Source organism: Ischnura elegans, chromosome 12, assembly GCF_921293095.1.
Source record: "Ischnura elegans chromosome 12, ioIscEleg1.1, whole genome shotgun sequence".
In the NCBI taxonomy this organism is placed as follows: Eukaryota; Metazoa; Arthropoda; class Insecta; order Odonata; family Coenagrionidae; genus Ischnura; species Ischnura elegans.
Window position 1 is genome coordinate 81078943 of NC_060257.1, and position 20696 is coordinate 81099638.

The 20696-nt window shown below is 35.2% G+C and overlaps 1 protein-coding gene across 1 annotated transcript in view; it reads right to left on the reverse strand.

The window, feature by feature from the left end:
• LOC124168649 (acetylcholine receptor subunit beta-like 1) overlaps positions 1 to 20696 on the reverse strand; it is a 310521-nt gene that overhangs the window by 49592 nt on the left and 240233 nt on the right. The window contains exon 3 of the mRNA XM_046546912.1: positions 4513 to 4557. Coding sequence (XP_046402868.1) covers positions 4513 to 4557 — 45 coding nt within the window. The remainder of the gene's footprint in view (positions 1 to 4512; positions 4558 to 20696) is intronic.

Here is a 20696-nt window from a genome sequence, read left to right on the forward strand (position 1 = left end):
TTACAAAAAGGCCAAAGGAAGGAGTAGGAGGAATATAAATTCAATAAGTATTCTGAAATTTGAGCATGTATATTTGAATTAATAGTACTAATTATTATTTTACTTCTATTTTATGCGCCAATCTTTCCACAACATTGTATTGAAAAGAGTTTCAACTCGTTGAAATTTAATAAAGACTAAATAATAGATAACCAAATTTCATAGATAATATCATTTACCGCTCAATTGCAGTGGCAAAAGTTCAAAATCAAAAGACTTCCTTCAAGAATACGATGTAGGGCTGTTCTACACAAGCCTCAGAACGTGTTTTTTTTCGACCTTTTCGTATAAAGTTTGGAATAAAATAATTTTACCAACCATCAAACGATAATTGCAAGTCAGAAATAGTTTAAAATTTAATAGAAAAAACAGCCAAGTAATTTTTTTCATGAATAGGCCTATTGTTTTTAAGGTAAACATTTACTAACTTAAAACTATTTAATAAATGGCTTTTACGCGCGAGTGCGAATTGTCAGAACTTTTTTTCCTCCATTAAATGAATGCCGATTGAATTGGTCCCGTTCTTAGACCCCAAAACGCATTTTTCTTGGATAATCATTTCTTAAATAACCAAATATTTGGATTTTATGGGCTAAATTTGTGGAGCAAGTGCTTCTATTGAATGATATTTTCTAAAAATGATATAATATATTAAGTCACAGTCGTGGGAAGAATTTATAGGCATAAAGAAGAAATGCGTAGACGTGAAAAGACTATAAATTGAAAAAAATATCCCGAAAGTGATTTGGACATATTTAATTATTGAAACGAGGATATTTAAAATAATTTGAAATATATATGCATGTTATTTTTCGCTATTACCTTCGAAAGAAAATTAAATTTGCAAAAAGTCCATGCTCTTAGAGGTTATGTAAACGCCAATGCACTACGAAAAATGCCTTATAAATAATGCATGTTTTGATTGTCCTCAGTGATCATTTTTGCGAGTATACATTAACATGGCTACTGATGCAACATTAGCGGAGACAAAAATATTAGGAAAAATAAAATTGAAATGAAATGAACCAAATAAGCATGGCAAAAATGTTCATGAGTTGCCTTCAGTGATGAGATTTAACGATGCAAAAGTAATTATATAACTGTTAAAGATTACATCTTTGGTAATTTTTACTTGTCACAAAAAAAATAAAAAAATAAAAAAATAAATAAATGACGTTTAAATTTACTCCAAAGGTCGTGCGAGTAATTGCAACATTCTAGTAATGAAAGGTGAAGATTTGAATAGGGTAGTTTCCTTCATCAAAGAGAACGAAAGGCATTGATTGCGATTCGTTACCCACCATTAGTGTATTCATAATATACAAATTATTTGGTTTTAGAAATCCCAGTTAGGAGGAATGGCAATGGTCAATTTTAACCTCATCTGAAAAAGTCCTGATTGGCGCCCATGCGATGCCACTCCACGTGACGTCACAGGGACCTAGTTTTTATACGAGTAGATAGGAGTTTTACATCGTCTGAGATTACCAATGCATGCATAAGGCACAGAGCTCAGGGAAACATGTGTTAATAATCAACTATTAAAACTGCCTACAGTCGGAAAGTTTCCTTCGTTTGATAGGGTATTAATAATCCTTATTTAAGCAAAGCGCTCCCTGCTAGCAAAGGACTCTGCTACCTGCTAGCATCCTATATCGTATCAGCGCTCAAAGCTTCGCCTCAAGGTCACCTCACATGGCGACATCGGGAAACAGAATGACGTCACACGGGGTTTTCCCAGCGTTCATACTTAGCCGTCTTGTTTTCGCGCGCTTGAAAATTTTCACTTTTCATTCAATCGCAAAAAATAGATATCGTCATTAAAAAATCTAACAGCGTGAAATGCGTTCTCCAGCATTAATAATATTTCGATTTAGGCAATAAAAAAATAATAGGAAACCACCCTATTTCTGGGGCGGTTATCGAAAGGCAGTTCCAACAACGTTCACCTCATCCACAGGTGTAAATTTTTGCTATAACATATTTATTTACGGCTAAAGTTCCTAAATCAAATATTTTAATTATTATATAATGCAATTGGATTGAGAAATATAAATATGTTTGTCCAGAAATGGTTCAATGTGGATTTGGACCGCACTTGCTGCGTCACACGTCAATGTCAGCATTACATCGCGCATCTTATCGAAGGAACTCCATAAGACCATGCTTAGGAGATAAATGCTATTATGTCATTTAATATGCACGAAATATGAATTGGAAATTATTCGTAGCATTGAAGTTGAGGAAAAGAAATAAAGGAATAGATTCACAACTAATAAAGTAGTAATTCTTCCAGATAATAGAAAACATTACTCATAACTTATAACTGTATTAATTAATTAAAGCAATCGTGTTAGTTAGTGTTGATAATAAGACCAATTGTCACCGTCTTTAGGACTAAGAAAGGGTGCATATTTTAGAACACACTTTATGAGTTCCAAGCACTTTGAAGCCTTGAAAAAAGAAAAAAAAAAGGGTTGCGCCTCCACTTTCCTGATACATTAAAAAATATGACGCTGTCACATGATCTTTGTAGCATTTCCAGAAGATTTTGTGAGTGATCAAATCATATCAGGAAAAAATCGCAGTCAAGGATATTTTGGCATTTGAGTCTGAAATTTTGTTAATGCGAATCTGCTTGCAATGGTCAAAGTTTTTTTGGTTTTTCATATTCCACTTCGTCACCTCTAATTAAAAAGGTTGCTGTGTAAGAATGATATTGTTGGCTTACGGAAATAACTGTGAGCATACAGAGAAATCCAAGAATTTATTTGAAGATTTATTGAAAAGTTTCTCACGAAATTAAAAGCCAATTTTCTCTCCGAAAATAAATTTAAAACAATCTGAATGATAGTGGAAAAATAAAAATAAAACCGATGAAGATATAAAGTCATTTATCAAGGGTTTAATTGACTGTATAATATGTTTATTGAAACAGGGAACTATTTTATACAGGTGACAGTGACTTGTTTTACATGACAGTGTCTATGAAAAAAAGGTAGTGTGAAGCAGTGATTTTAAGGGGCTTAAATGTTTGAAATGATGGAATCGATACTTTGAAGAGCAGAACAGGTATCAAAGGTATTGCCAAAGATGATGAGGAACTATTTACATCCCGAAAGAATGCACGAATTAAAAGACTTGGAAGAAAATAACTCATATCATAGCACTATCAATATTAGTAGCCCTATAATTAAAATATTTCTAAATTATAAATTATCAGCAGTAGTTAATGCAACGTTTTGCGAACGTACAAGAAACTGATGGACTAAAATGGGTAGTTGTAGAGAGATCCTCATTCAGAGTTGGAATTTCTCAGGGCACTAATCGAATTTCTCAGGGCATTAATGTGAAAAATATGTATTAATACAAACATTCTAACCGCTATTTTACCAAACAAGCAGTGAGATAATCGCATGAGTAGAAAAGAGGCCTAAAATTTAATTTTTGGCAGGAAACAACAAAAAGAGTTATGTGATCTATAGTGAAATATTACAATCAGTTTCGACCTGAAAATTGGCATACTATGCCTCCATTTAATTTAACTGAAGCCAAAGAGAGGCATATCACTGTTAATGATAAAACTGAATATATTATTCCAGTTAAGAGAATAGACTAGAAGTGAGAGTAAGCTGCGAACTTAACTCTTTAGCGGTTAAATTCCGTTAATATTCTTAAGTTTGTGTAGTTTGATTAAAACATTACTTTTTCAATGTAAAAATAAAAGATTTATTTTCATAAATATTTGAAAGTATAAATACTATAATTACAGCTTCAATGTAATGCTTTAAACTTAAGCTATTCAAACATAATAAAATTAAAATAATTAATAAAAAATCAAAAAAGATAACAAATAAATCTTAACTAAATTCAATTGAAAAAGTTGAATTATAATTGAATTTTGACGGAAAAAACGAAATAAACCCTTAAAAATGCGATTACATTATTGATGTAAACAAAGTAAATGAGAAGTAATATGATAAGTAAAATGTAGTAACTGGTTGAGAATTTCAATATTCAAATATAAAGTATTGCAGTTAAACACTGTAATGATGAAAATAACATCACCCAATGCGTAGAAAATTAAAGGTAAAAAATAAATTCCCAAGATATAAAAAAAAATGTTTTGAAAATACATTTTCCCTCTCGAATTCCATGATAAAAATTACATAAGCTACAGCATGATCAAAAATTGAAGAATTTGTTTCTTTAAATATTTTTTTGAGGTTGTGATTGGCAAGAAACAAAGAATACAGAGAAAAACAGAGATAACAGTTATTAAGCCTTGCTATAACAATCCTGTCATTTAGATTGACAAAAAAGGAATAACATTTATGGCTTGGATTGTAGGCTAATACTTGTTTAACCGGAACGTCCATGAAACTGAAATTTATAGAGATATTGACAATTATTTAGAATAATTGAAATCATTTGAAGCCAAACCAAATTACGTTCCGACAAGATTATACTCACCAATCGAAGCCAAACGTTCGACTTCATGATCTGGTTCTTCTCGTTCTGAAATGAAAAGAAATAAAAAATTAATAAATTACCACTCACAATTTTACAAGAAAATCTATACACAATATGAAATAATTTATAAATATTATCATCTATATTTAAACAAATGGAAAAAGAAAATGACCACATTTGACCATCAATCGAAATTTTTATTAATTGCTAATAATTACATATTTTAGCTTTTGTTATGAGTATAATTTTCTAATAAACATTATAATAATGTAAAGGGTATTTATTAGCACATTACCAGGAATTAAAATGCCTTTTAAAACTTAATGTCATCATTTAGTATCATTTCAGTTGTATCTTATTTTTCCTGGAACCACGCCTTAACATGCCGGTGCTACAATAACGCAACGAAAACATTTGTTGCTTGAAAACAACGCTTGTGCAGACATAATTTTCATTGAAATCCATATTGATTATTAGCTATGCAATTTTCAGATATAGGGAGAGAAAAAACTCATCACCAATTTGTGAGCTAATCTTATTAATTTAATGATCGATTCCCCAAATTCACTAATTGTCTTCCCTACAAAAATAAAGGAAGGTAGGCGAAATGACGAGCAAAAGTAAAAATCATGCTAATATTCTGGAATTAATGAAATAATATCATGATTTAGAGCATTACTTTGTAACTTTTAAAGGCATTCGTGCGTCCGTTGGTATTTTCTCGGTAAATGAAGGGCAGTCAATATTTTTTCGCTTAAATCAACTATTCCATTTAAGATTGTAAAATACAGTTATCAGCTATAGTCTAGGATAAAATTTATGCTCATTCTTTACTCTACCAGTGCCTAATTTCCATACTTGGATGATAATTGAGTGACAAGAAATGATAAAAAGAAACGGAATGCAGCTGCGCCGACTCCACGGGGCCTGAGGGGGCCCGAGCCCCCTCGAAAATTCGTTATTGGGATGAGGAAAAAATGTGTCAGGCTTGTCAGATTTTCCCCAGTGTGTCCAGTTATCAAGAGTTGAGTATTCAGGGTTCTAATGTTGATCATATGACTCTTCAAAAATACTTTAAAAACTTTAAAACTCACTATTTATGAAATTTCCCGGGGCAAGACCCAAAATTCCCCCCCAAAATTTTTATAATTCGGTACCCCTGACGGAATGATGAAATTGGCCACGAAAGCAATGGTGAACAAAAGTCTAAAAACGATAAAAAATAACCTATAAAATATATTTGATACAAAAAATATTTCTAGCTGTTCAATTGACTGGTAAAAATTAATAAGAAATTTCTATATATTCTCTTTAGGTGGGGTACGGTGACACGTACCCCCCCAGACCCTTAAACAGTAGGCAAGATTTTTTATACGGTACCGTCATCATTGCGTTCGTTTTGTTTTGTGTCTTACGGGGCACCCTTGAGCACCCCAGAACAAAATCCTGGATTCGGCCTTGCCTCTAACTCTTTATGATTAAAAGAAGATTTTTTTAACCAAAAGAATATTAATAGCAGTAGATTATTCAATATTAAATATGTTAAAGAACTATACTAAATTACTAAGGGACTGCTATAGAAAAAAATTATTTCAAAAACTCATTATCACCTCATTATTTAATTTTTTTTTAATCAAAATAATATTGATAAGAATATATTATTCAATCCTGCCAATAGACCGATCAACCGTTGCAATTTACGCATTAATTTGACTTTATTGCATAGAGCGAGCCCCAAATATAGCATTTTATTCAAACTTATTTCACGTTTCCCGATGTAGGCCAATTGATTACGTCGTCTGCGGATGCGCTAGCCCATAACTACTAGAGTTCCTTGACCCTTCCTATCCCTGACAAGATCGTTGGATTGTAGCCTTTGGCTCGGAGCCGATATTACGGCACTACTGACCTCATTGATTTCTACGCGTCACTTAGCCCAAGATAGATATTACTGCACAATTCTACCACTCTACAACAGTACTCTACTTCCACTAGAGGTGTGGGTTAGATGAGGAACTGAACTATCTACTTATTTTCCCAGGGTACCTATATACCAAAATTAAGGGCGTTCACGATTTTACGAATGTCAATACAAACGAACATTTTTAAGCTAACAATTAGATGATATGCACCTTAATATCAATAGGATTTCTTTTAAGCTGAATTTGTCCCCGAAAGAAATACTTCTTAACCGTTACAAATGAATAAATGTCAAAGTTATGAATGTCATTCGTAAGTGGGACTTGTCCTACGAAAAATGAATTTTTTCAATGCATATTTACTTTACCTCATGTATCTACGCTGGTCACTCCTATATGGAATTTGCTCATCACGTAATTCATTGATGTCAAATTTGTGTAAGTGATGTTGAATTAAAACTTTTGGGCTATGTCGCCGCGTCGATCCTTCAAAAAGGATTCAATTACGCGCTGACGCCGAAGAAAATTCCAGTAGAAGAAATCATCAGTGGAGTAGAGAGCGCCATTGGCCACTTGCCCCCCAGCGAGGCTGAAATAGTTCGACAGGACGCCTGCCGAATCCTCAGAATGAAAAGCAAAAACCAGAAGCATAATACAATATGACGCGGCGACATAGCCCAAAAGTTTTAATTCAACATGACGAGCACCCGCGAAAGTTTTAACGAAGAATTTGTGTGAGTGGTTGAACTTCAAGAATCAGATGTATCGGCTATATAAAAACGCTGATTCATTCCCAATAGGCCACAAATTAGCTCAGGGATGAAATGACAGAAAATAAAGAATCAAATTGAGACGCACTAGTGCGGGCAATCTCACTTGCGGCTTAGAAAAATAGTGCACAGAAAAAATGTTCGCTGAAGAAGTCAATTGTCTTTGAGAAGGGCTAAAAATGGAAGCTGGGGATCATATGGTTTCCTTGTAAGTAAGAAACAAGGACGCCACTATATCTACACAATACCCCGCAAGCCGCCTAAAAGGCGTGTGGCAGGGGGTGTTAGGACACCAGCAGTTTACAGCAAAAAAAAAAAATGAAGTGCTCCAACGAAGTTGGGACTAGCGTTTATCAGGGGTGCCGACTTACAAAAAATATTGGGGGTGCCCAAACCGGGTATCTGGCCCCGTAAAATTTTGTAAGTAGTGAGTTTTAAGTTTTTTAATCATTTTAGAAGAGTCACGTTATCAACATTAGAACCCTGATTACTCGAATCTCGATATCTGGACACTCCGGGGAAAATCGACAAGCCTGACACATTTTTTCCTCACACCCATAGCGATTTTTTGAGGGGGCTTGGGCCCCCTCTGGCCCCATGGAGTCGGCGGCATTGGCGTTTATTTAAGTTCTTTATTGGTCGGGGGTAAAACGAATTCCCACATCTATCCGTTCGGCAAAACATCTCTCTTAATTTATCGCTTCTATCGGACCTGGAATTATACTGTGGCTCCAATATTATGTTATCTGTGTCGCTCTTAAAGATATCCATTCTCAATTGTTCAAGCAATCTAAGCCTAGCGCGCAGCCTCCGAGTCTCCAGCGGCTTCCAGCCTAATTCGCTTAACATCTGGGTAACACTATCTGTACGCCCGTAGCAGTTTTGACGGAACGCGCAGCCTTCCTTTGTATTTTAGTGGAAGATTAGGAGAGGATAAATCACTGTCAACCACTATGATTACCATGATGTCTCGGCCACATAAAGGGGTTCGAGCAAACATCTAGGTACCATTTTTCAGGTATGAAACGAAGGAAATTTTCACTGAGAAAGACGATAGATACTCATAAGAGAAGCATTTTAGAAAAGAAGGATCTTTGGGTTGTAGCTGGTGCATTGAAAGAGGACAAATTGAGGGCTACAAAAAACAAATCCCAAAATTATATTCAAGAAAAATGTAACAGGTGCCGTATTTATCTTGGTAATTATCCTTTAGTACAGCCATTTTTACATATTCTAATAATAATAGAGGCCGTTAGCACCGTTCGGGCAACTTAACTTGGCTAACCCGATATACTATGAACCAGATATATAAATTTAACAATCCCTCCATCGTATCGCAAAAAGCACTTGTAATCGTGAAATCGATAGCATATGATCGGAGATAATTTTTATTTTTCTCGGAAAAAAAAACTTTTTTCCTTTCTACCGGGTAATTTCAAGAGAAATTAGAGCTTTTTCCTACCAAACTTCACTTACGCCATTTTAAGTGAACTGACATACGCTGGAGACCACCCGGTTGGAAGCCCGAATAGCCTTTTTCTAACATACGCCTGTATTGAGTTTTAACTCCATAGCAACGCCAAGTTAAGTTCTTGTAAAGAAGGCTTTATAGGTCCACCGGAAGTCCTATTCCTATGATTATTGATGAAGGTATTGTACTGGTTAACACAGGTGCGCATGTCAGTTAAGATAAGTTCACCAGGAGCATTTCCTATGAATCGTCCCAGCATGCCCCTCTTCCAATTCGAGCTTCCCTCATCATTTCATAACAGGGGGGATTTGTTTCCATTCTTTTATCTTACGATTGTATCACTAGTAATATTACTGCTTCAGAGGATCCTCCACGAATACACTCAATTGAAATGGAATCCAATCACTCATCACCATTATCATTAGTCAACAATTTTAAAGGGCGTTTTACGCAGGCCACGTCTGACGCGTGTACGAACGCTCAGACAAAATTGCGTCGCGTTAAACGTGAATGCTAGAACCGATGCGAGAATGCATGGACAATTTCGTGCCCCGTGTCCTTTAGATTGGTTTGAAGCAGCTCTCCATTCCTCTCTTTGATCCGATAGCGTTTTTACAGCGAAGTATTTCTCCTCTTCTCTATCCTTTATAACCTGTCCTATGCAACTCATTCGGGGCCGTCCCTTGCCCTTCTTCCCTTACACCTGTTCTTCTACGATTGTTTTCATCAGGCCATTATGCCTCATAATATGGCCTACCAACTTCTCGTAAGGGTTTTTGGAAAATTTCTCTTTTATCCCACCCTTCACAGCACTTCCTCATTACTTCCTACTGATGGCAATTATATTCTCTTCCTCAGCCATTCCAGCAGTTTTACTGTGCAATTTTTTCATCGAAGAAATATCTCAGGGTTATGACAAAAATATCGAAATATCGTGATGGGAAATAAAAGAAAAGGTTATTGCGTGGGTGTTTTGCTTAACAGAAAAATGCATAATGCCTCTCTCTGGGCAGTACATTCATGTTTTCAGCCAAAGCGGGATATTCTCGCCGATGCAAACTGCAGCCTTTTTAACTTCCTTGTGAAAGGGAATGCTTTGATCCACGCAGTTATTAGGTCACACGGTCGATGAAATTCGAAATAGCTACAATGGATTCATATCCATCGGGTCGTTCTGAAAAATCTTAAAAACATTTCCCAAACGAGTCTCCATTCTCCTGGAAACTTATCGACAGTACGAATGATATTGCTCAATACGAGGATATCAGCGCACAAAAGAGTTTTTCGCAAACACGATACGCTATGATGGTCGCTAGTCATAAATTTAAATCTTTCGCCTGAATTGCGGTAGCAGTTAATTGTTTCAATTTTCGAATGATGAATTATGAACATCTAAGACATGAGGAAATTATATTATTATGCAAAGAACAGTTTTGTGTGACATTCGGGTAGAAAAAATATGTACCTAGATATGTATAGCTAAAAGAATAAAACTGTACTTTCATGGGCCAATATATTCGTCGGGAAATCACGAGAAAATACTTCTCATTCATAAAACTGACTAAAATGATAATCATAACCCGTAATGACAGAAAAAATTAATTTTATCATGAAAATTGACATGAACGCCACCCTAATTAATCTATCTGTTAAAACTTAGGGTTTTCAAAAATGATAATTCCTGTAATTAATCGATCTGATCCTTTAAGAAGTGCAATATTAACATTAAATCGTCTACACCGTTACACAATCCGTCAAATAAGAATATAATATTTATTATGAATTCTTGTAGAGGAACGCCAGCCAAATATTTCAGCGTTTACTTAAATTACAGCATAAAATCAGGACATAATATTAGTTTTAGCTAAGGTTATGATCAGTCTTTGAAAACAAGTTGGATGGAGTCATTAATTGCACACTTACGTGTTCATTTTCCAAATTATTTTGGAGCAGAATTTGAGGAATGGCTGAGGATCAAAGTAGAGTAGAATCAATCTCAGAGAAGACATATTTTGTTAACTGATAAATGATGCCGAACAACTCATTTCTGATGAAATATCCGATGGAGTGGTCTTTCAATTTTGTCCCGGTAACCACGGTAACAATTGAGGATTAGTGGGGAAAATAGTCCTTGAATTCGGGAGCTGGCAAGATTGCGTATTCCACGAAACGGACTGCTACGTCACAGAATAAGGTTTCACCGAACCTCTATAAAAGGGAACAATCCCTTAAGACATACGGAATGAAGATAATTACACATAATGTTTGTGGACCTCTGAGTAGTAAAAGAAGTACAGGGTTTCTAAACTCTTTCCGATGCTTGCGATAGGCTTACCTTATACAGTTAGCGAGTAATGCCTCAATAGGGCGCTAAAAGCAATTTTCCGGTGTATAAATAACCTTTTCATCTACCGGAATCAGAAATCGATATAAATGTCTATGGTATTCAATATACGCTTAATAATTTTAGAGCTAGATTAAATATTTATTAGGACTTCGCTACTTGGCGTTTCGTAGCTTGAATACCAATCCGGAATGTCAGTCAAAACACTCATATATATTCAAACTCATATTATTTAATTGGAAATCATGGAGTCAGTGGTCTATGTAGTCGAAATAAGGATTATTTCATAGTATTATCTCAAAGAAAACTTTAAAATAATTTCTTGGAAATATTTAAAAATTTTGAAAGTGACATGCCATGGAAAGACTTTTTTTTTAGTAAAATGTTATTAGAAGTGTTTGTCACGAGAGAGGTTAAAGATATATAATTTGATCATCGTTAAGGATGGTAATGGATAAATATATGCGTTCCCTATCGAAGCAAAAAGCATTGCTACATGATGAAATTTCTATGACAAGGATGGTAAAAAACTGAATACGGCCCCAACAATGATGTAGTTGAAGTCTAATCAATTTAACAGTCAAGGATCTGAAGTTAAATACCTTATGCGGAATTAAATAATGCTTCAGAAATTAATGTGCAAAAGAGAATTTAAAAAACGATTTTTTTTAAAAAAAGTCTATGTATTGAAAGTCAATTAATTGTGTTGATTGAAACTGAGTGCAGTAATTAACACATAAACAACCGGGCCCTAAATACTGTATTCTTCGTTAAGCCAAAGCTAGGTTAAAAAATGATAAAGGTGGCAAAGTAAAGTGGAGGTAAAATTGTTTAAGTTGACATAAAATTGAAGTAGAATGGAAGGATTAGTTATTATCAAATGAGGAAATTTCATCCTACCGATCTTATCTCATCGATAAACTCTTCATTTATAACTATTCATAATCAAAGCTTTTCATTCACAGCATTCAGACACCTCTATTATGTCCTACACACCGTTCGTAGCAGAGTGTTGTAACTATTTTCATATTCCTCTGACTGATTTCCGCTTCTACGCTGCTCGAGAAAATATAATCTCCTTAAATATCCAATTCCCTAAATGCTTCAGCATCCTTTTCCTAAGGCTTCTCAGAATACATTCAAAACATTTTCCTCCCACTCAAAAGATGAATGAAAATTCATCCTCTGCCTTTTCAGCACCGATTGCCTTTATCTTTGAATTTCAATAGTCTCTCATATTCTCATGGAATTAAGTCTTAAGATAGAAGCCATACAACATTGAAATCGAATGTCTTAGTCCCGTCCACCAGCCCTCTTTGTAACGTCATAGCCTTAACTAAAAAAAAGCCAAGGCTTAACTTAATGGGTATCACTCCGTTCATAGCCTAACAGACCCTAAATATTTAATACAAACCATATAACGTATTAGTGAACAAATGAAGATTTACTACGATTCACAAGGAAACTAATTTTATTAACTTGAAATCGTTGAAAATTTCGAATTCAATAAATTACTTCATAAAAAAACTTCACTAAACCTAAATCTATTAAAGCTCAAAATAAATATTGTATTTACCTCTGAAGGGATTAACCTTTTAAAGATTTTAAAACGTAATATTGAAGTTTACTAGATCCAATTTAAATTTAGATTTCACTCATAATTCATTAAATTAGTGTATTTTTTCTAATTTAGCTAAATTTCCATTTTCGTGGAAGCTTCAGAGTCTTCCTGAATTTGTGGCTAAGGGTTTGACAATGGTATGCCAATTTAGAACCTTGACGATATATGTATAAATTAATCAAACCATAATTAACGATTCAGCAAACAAATAACTCATGTTTTGCGCATTAACTGTGTAAGCCGTCGATTGGGTCCCAATAAATAGTCTCCACGCTCATTTTTTTCATTATCTCATTCCAATATTCTTAGTATAACTTATATTTTAAGTGTTCCAAAGATTTTCTACTCTTAAAAACACTAAGTAATATAATGTTAAATAATATTCGCTCACTGATTCAATTTTTTTCAACGCATGATAAGGAAGATCGATGTTACGCACGAGAAAAATGCAAAGCCGGTAGATAGTCAGTTGATTGCTGCACATTTCGCATTTTAAAAAGATCGGCATTATTCAAGGCGACCAGAAATAATCAACCATTATTTTAGCGGTACTGAATGAAATAATAAGGCATATACATCGTTATTACGTATGAGAAAAATGCAGAGCTGTTAGTGAGTCAGTTAAAAGCTGTAAATTTTAGCAGCATAAAAAATCCAATGGGTCCATTCATTACTACTAAAATAATGATCGATTAGGGTAGTTTCCTTCATCAAAGAAAACGAAAGGCATTGACTGCGATTCTTTACCCACCATTAGTGTATTCATAATATACAAATTATTTGGTTTTAGAAATCCCAGTTTAGACGGTCAATTTTAACCGCATTTGAAAAAGGCCAGATTGGCGCCCATTGGATGCCACTCCACGTGACGTCTTAGGGACCTAAATGCTATACCATTAGTCAGGAGTTTTACATCGCCTGAGATTATCAATGCATACATGAGGCACAGAGCTCAGGGAAACATGTCTTAATAATCAACTATTAAAACTGCCTGCAGTCGGAATCTAAGGTTTGATAAGGTATTAATAATCCTTCGTTTGATAAGGTATTGATTATCCTTATTTAAGCCAAGCGCTACCTGCTAGCAGCCTGCATCGTATCAGCGATCAAAGCCTACCCCCATGGTCACCTCACACGGCGACAGCGGGAACCAGAATGACGTCAAACGGGGTTTTCCCAGCATTCATACTTAGCCGTCGCGTTTTCGCGCGCTTGAAAATGTTCACTTTTCAATTAATCGCGAAAAATAGATATCGTCATTTAAAAAACTAAAAGTGTGAAATGCGCAATCCAGGACGACCACACATCGATTAAGACAATAAAAAAATAATAGGAAACCACCCTATTGGTGATTTCTGGTCGTCTTGATTTAATGCCGACCTTTTTTAGTTGCTTAATTTACAACAATTAACTGACTTTCGAATGGACTTTTATGCTGCTAATTACTTTCAAGGCGACCAAAAATCAGACAATTCAATCATTATTTTAGGAGTGCTGAAATGTCCCTGACAAGGGGAGCTTTCATCCTAACTGACTTTGAAATTGACAAAAACGATGAGGACGCTCAATCGGATCTTCTGCGGAACTCATCAGATAGGAATCGCTTGATATTCAATCTTCGACAAATATAGATTTTCTCTCATCGCCACTGAGGGCAATGATTGATGATGACGGCCCCCAAAAATTCAATCCCAACAAAAATGAAGTAAAAGGAAAGGAAATTTCTTAAGGAAATTGGTGAGAAGTATTTGAAATAATTTACCGTCAACTGGGGTAACTCTTGCCCAACTTTGCATGCTTTCTTAGAAAAAAACAAATTTATATAATTTTTAAAGTAATAAACAATATGCATTTTAAAAGCGGTTAAATTATTGACGGATCATGCTCCTACAATGTAGGCTGTTTCTGAACCTCTAATTATTTTAACGACTAGGATTTTGTTTTTCAAAGATTTGTGCTAAAGTTACCTTGAATCGGGGTAACTTTGGAACAATCTAAGAAAGCATACAAATCTATTTCTAAACCATTAGTTGGGGCAAAGATTCCCCATAAAAATATCTCTTAGTGTACTTTTTTCAATTGTTCCTCGTAGGGATGGTCGGATCGAATACCTCGGATCCAAATATCCGCGGATATTGCCCTTATCGGATACATCGGATCCAAAGTCGCGGAAGACATCGGATCTGGATCTGAAGTTACGTGGCAGAATTTCAGCCGTAGAAAATAAAAAAGGTAAAACACGTCTGGCACATAATGTGACTCTTCCCAAGAGATTGAACAATCATCGGGGGAATCTCAGCGTCGTAGGATAATAACTACGTCAAAAGTAACTACGTCGCAGATTTCAGAAAACCACCCTCGGCCGTCCATCAGCCCGTGCCTCTGTTGTTTTTTTCCGAAATCACATGGACCATAAATAATTGTCTTCGTTACGGGGGCCAAAAAATCGGGGGGGGGGGGGGGCAAAAAATTTTTTAAACAACAGGGTACAAAGTAGATGGTTTCAAACTAATTTTAACACTTAATTTTAATGGATATATTTACGTCACTGGGCCAAAGTTACCCCAATTGACCGTACACTAGTAGAAAAACCCAAAAAAACTACAAAAATCTCGAACTACATTAATCGGGTATAATGGAAGAATGCTTTGTAAGTTACACGATACATAAATCCATCAACACCGATTACCAAGATATTTGGTATTGGAATAACGATCTCATTGACGACGTAAATAACTTAAAGGTTAATGCTTTATTGCAAGCAGTTTCATTGAAGACCATTTATGGAAGCTATTTTTTAAAGGGATTTTCATATCGAGTATTGATTCGAGGCTTATCCAGCGGGAATATCACATGTAATATATTGTCAACGCCATGCATGATTCATATGCTTATGGTGACTGAATAAATTGAATTGAATTCCAAAGACAGTGAAAATTTCAAAGTTGGCAACGTATATACCGCATGGTGCATCATCATGAACTTTAGCTACCCACGAATATGACTACAATGGAGGATTCTGCACTTGCCAACATTATGCTTGTCATTCACCACGCATTTAAATGGATTTCAAACTGTACGACTAAAAATTGAGTGGATATCGTCAGTTGCAATCCTCGATTATTCTTCTGTATTACATTTCAGCGTCGATTTATGCATAAGCACAGTATACTTGGGCTAGATGGGACAGCCGCTTGGTTTGGACAAAGCGATTCTGTACAGATGTATTTCACTTAACCGAAATCAATCATATTATTATATATTTTCTAACACAGTGGAGTTCTGGTGATACGAACTAAGTGAAAATTATTCGAAATAGTTGGTTGTTAGGATTAGCCGAAATAATGTTTGAGTTTTTTCTTCCTTTCCCCTGACCTCAACTGTTGACGTTGATTAGAGTCTTGGGGTGTAGGCCTTTAAGAATTACAAGCGAAATTTTTGGCCAAACATTTCGGTATATTTTAATACTTTATTCAGGGATGTTTTTGAAATGAATTGGATTTGTCTATTGAATTCATTATTTACTTGTTTGTTTATTTTAATTTAATTATATATGTGAAAAATTCTCAAAATAATTATACTGAAATATGTAACAATTAATATCAAAATGGATGAGAGTGTTCATTCGTATTGTTGATACCCGCTCAAAGCTCTCGTTTCATTAAGGTCAAAAGATTAATTCTTTCAGACAATTATAGTAGCACATTTTCGTCCAGTTTTGATTATTAAATGCTTTTAAAAATCGAGAGTATTAAATAAAATGTTAAAATGCCTCGATAGCCCAGAAAAACCGTTTTCATGGCAACTGCAAAATACACCAAAAATGTTTGCGTTGACATGGCTCAGTAACTAAGGAGTTGTGACCCCTTATTTACAGAACAAAAATGAAATGCTTAAAATAGCCTCCCCCCACCTCCTGTAATATTGCAGATTCCTCCCGAAACAACCTGTATAAAATTCATGTAAAATAAATTAATTTGGTTCTATAGTCCTCTTGGGGCCAGCGTAAAATAATGTTAAAATGTTCTCCTTTCATCCAAGATTGATTTTTAAAATTGCGACGGTTTTTTTACGTGCTTATCTTCACCGCCTCGAAAAGCGCATGAAGAGCATTTCAGCGGGGGAATCTAAGGAACAGGAGCTTTGGATGATCACAAACGTCTATGCACTGGATAGGGAGCAACTTAATCATAGCTCAGTAACCATGGAGTTGCCACCCCATGTTTAAGGGCATAAAATTATTAACGCCGGAGGAAAATGTGCTAATATTGTCAGAAAAAATAAATCTCAAAATGGTTGAGGCTGTGCAATCGTATCATTCATACTTGCTCGTTTAATATTGCTCGAAGATTAATTGGGTAAACTCTTCTCGGGATTCAAACTGGGTGAAATAATAATCATAATAATTGAATGCCCTTAAAAATGGACAGTATTAAATAAAATTCAGGAAAGGCTGGATAAAAAAGGATAGCCATGGAAACTGCGAAGTGCATCCACCACTATGCTTGCCTAGCCATAGCTCAGTAACCTAGGTTTGCGATCACACGTTTAAGAACAAAAAAATTGCTTAAAACTGTCTCCACTGCCGCCTCTTGAAGTATTGCAGTTCTATCCTGAAGAAAAACTGTTGTTTTGGTAACTGCAAAGTGCATCCAATAAAATGTTTACGTCGCGATAGCTCAGTAAGGGAGTTGCAACCCCATATTTATGGGACAAAAATGCCCAAAATTGTCTCCCCCACAGTCTCCTGAAGTATTGCATACTCCTTCTGAAACACCCTGTATACATTACTATGATCGTTTGAATTAAAGAACTAACCAATCAACGCATTTGGCATAGCTGCAATATGAACATCTTAGTTTATCTTCGTTTCCGTACACCGTTTACGGCAGTGAGCCTTGGGGGACTCAAATTGCATAATTTTGGGCCCTCAAAGTTTATTCATTGCGCCTGCTGCATTTTTTATTATTTTTTTTTATCCCCCAAACCATCTTCACTTGAGCACCATTGGTAATGCGGAAAACGCTGGAGGAAACGATCATTTTTTATCGATGACCCACTTTTTCGAAGGCCGAATTGTCTGCACACGATGCGGTACACACGAATTGGAGTCCAACGCCGTGGCTGTGTTGTAGCTGTGCCAAGTCGTCTACGCTTTCGGAACCGTGAACATTGATTGCAACGATCGGGCTACTTGGAATATAAGGCCTCTCGCGAGCAAAAAATCGAAAATTTCAATGGCGGTCCAAGGGAATTGAACGGAGATTCACCTCATGGAATACGTGTTGATGGCCTATTCAGAACCTCCATTTTTGTCTCGCTTCCAAAAAAACGCCCGCAGACGGGTACTTTTCAGCTTACGAAAGTGGTATTTGTTGGTCCTAGTCGTAAATTTGATCGAAGAAAGTTTATAAAAGGACGTTAAGTAAATCGTGTCCCGTAAGTCACCATCGGTATTTTATCTTCAGCTTAGCTCCACGTGGAAACTTATGAAAACGATCACACATAAGCATAAACGATCATAGGAGCAATATCCTTATGCCAAGTGAATAACACATCCTAGCTGAAAATGCCATGGATGTAACTTATTGACTCAATTATTTACCACGCTTAGTTTATTTTTATCGTCTCTAGTATGATTGAATTTCGTAATTTCGATACCTTGAATAGGTTTTGTAAATATCAAGTTTTAGTGGTATTTTAAACTTTGTATAATTGGATTCTTTCTGTTTTGTGAACTTTCAGAACCAATACGTTGGGTCTGTTATCTTTGCAATGCATGGCTTGAATTTATCTCACTCTTAAGGAAGTTTCAATGAATCATTGTGTTTGGTGTAAAATGTAATATTGCCACTGATAATTGCTTTTCTTACCATAAAAATATGCTTAAGAGCAATAGATTCCTATGGGTTCCTATGATTATTTAAAAATGTAGCTAAAACCCTGTCTTATTTAACAAATAAGAACTGATAGTAAAAACGTTTTTAAATTTGTCTCTGTTACGAGATTTTTCACTCCATAAGTCATACTTTATACATAAATCAGCGCATAGGGTAATATTTAAATTATTAGAAGAAAGTAGCTTAAAACCACAAATTGAAAATCCATGAAGATAAAAACGAGCTGAGTCAAATTGAATGTTTGTTGAAAAAAATAAGCACTTATAATCTTCTTATGCTGAGAAATACTTAATTTCTTACACCGTTAACTATCAAATTTGAAATAAAAACCGCTTCGAAAGAAATAATTTCAAAATTTTTGGGTCTTCGAAAAGTTATGAATGGAAATATCGAGGAAAATTCATTTAGTTATTTTAGATATTTTTCATTGATCTTTCTGAAATCCATTAATCGTTTAGTTAAATAAGTTCTTGTCGCTCTTTCATTGAGATTTTTCCCCACGGAAATCTCCATAATTTGGAGCTATAAAAAAGCTGCAGACCCCGGGCGCGCGCGTATAAATGATGCTAATATCGGAGAAATTAAGGAAAACTTTAGCTAGTGTATAATTCACTCTCTAGATTCAATTGTAATAGGGGCGCCATACGGTCAATATGCATTGCGCCAGGCCTCTGTCGCAATGCATATCGCACATACTGCTGGTGTTATCAAAAGCGTACTTTGATGATGTTTCATGCCTATTAGTCCGGAAAGATCCCCTCCACGGCAATTACAGAAAAAGAACGTTTTGCGCAGCATTTAACCTACGCTACCGTGATTTTACTGGCAGTAAATTACGTAAGCATGGCACCAAAGTCAATTAAGCTAATGTAACGATCTCATTGACGACGTAAATAACTTAAAGCTTAATGCTTTATTGCAAGCAGTTTCATTGAAGACCATTTATGGAAGCTATTTTTTAAAGGGATTTTCATATCGAGTATTGATTCGAGGCTTATCCTGCGGGAGTATCACGTTAAATATGTATCATCCTTAACTGATGTAATTTAGAAGCCATATACACGTTGAGGCATGGGGTGTATATGCAGTATCCAACCTCGTTTTTGAAATAATATTCTCGGCAGGTTGTTTCCCCTACACTGATAAGAAATCTCAATTTACTACTGAAAAGGCTTTCAATATTTAAAATGATGCATTTAATGTGTGCTATATTCTAAAATACTCCGTGGTCATTTAGAATCGGATAAAAATTTCCCTTGCCGACGTATATTATTTCCCGCATACCGTGAGCTTAAAAAAATTATTACTTCTAGCTCAGCCTTTTCAGCTCCTCGCTATTTTCAAGGTAACAAGAGAAAGATGCAATAAGTATTTTACAATTGTTACCTACTGTTACTTACAGTTATTTTACTGTGTTTCAACCTTTTACAAAGCCAAAATATTCGTTACGGTCTGGAAAATTTGATCCATATGTATGAAATCTGATTCATATTTATTCGTATAAAATTTCATTTCAACTGTCGGTACATCAAAGTGAGAATAGCGATTCGATTAAAGTTCTGTCAATAAAAATAGTCACGAAAGTAAATTATTGCATCTCAAGAGAATCCATAAATCCATTTAGGCCGTAATTCGTAGTGTATTACTTTTTTAATATTGCCCTAACATCATGAACTCATTATGGTATTGAAAATGGACCCATTCCAATATTTAACTGCATTTCTGCTTTAAAAATATTTCCATGGAGATTAAAAATGGTGATGAAAGCTTTTAGGCAGTAATACGTCAGGGAAAAAGTAAAAACGAACGATGGAGAGAAGGCGATGAGGTCCCCGGAAGAGTTTTTAGCAACTGAAATGCATTTATTATATTATGATATTACCCTGGATCATATAAGTATTCGATAAGTTTAAATAAAATAATACATGAGCCTAAATGCTAAGAAGTAGCTCTAGTGCTTCCAGAATATTCAAAAACTCCATTTTACACTGTTTCATTTGCTAGCCGTTTGAGCCAATTGAAGAACCACCAGAAGTTGTAGACAGAAGTCGTTTTTAATAGGGATGGACGGATCCGGGATTTTTTTTCGGATCCGGATTCGAATCGGGTCCTTGATTTTCGGAACCGGGTATTTCGGATCGGATATTTTCGGATCCGAG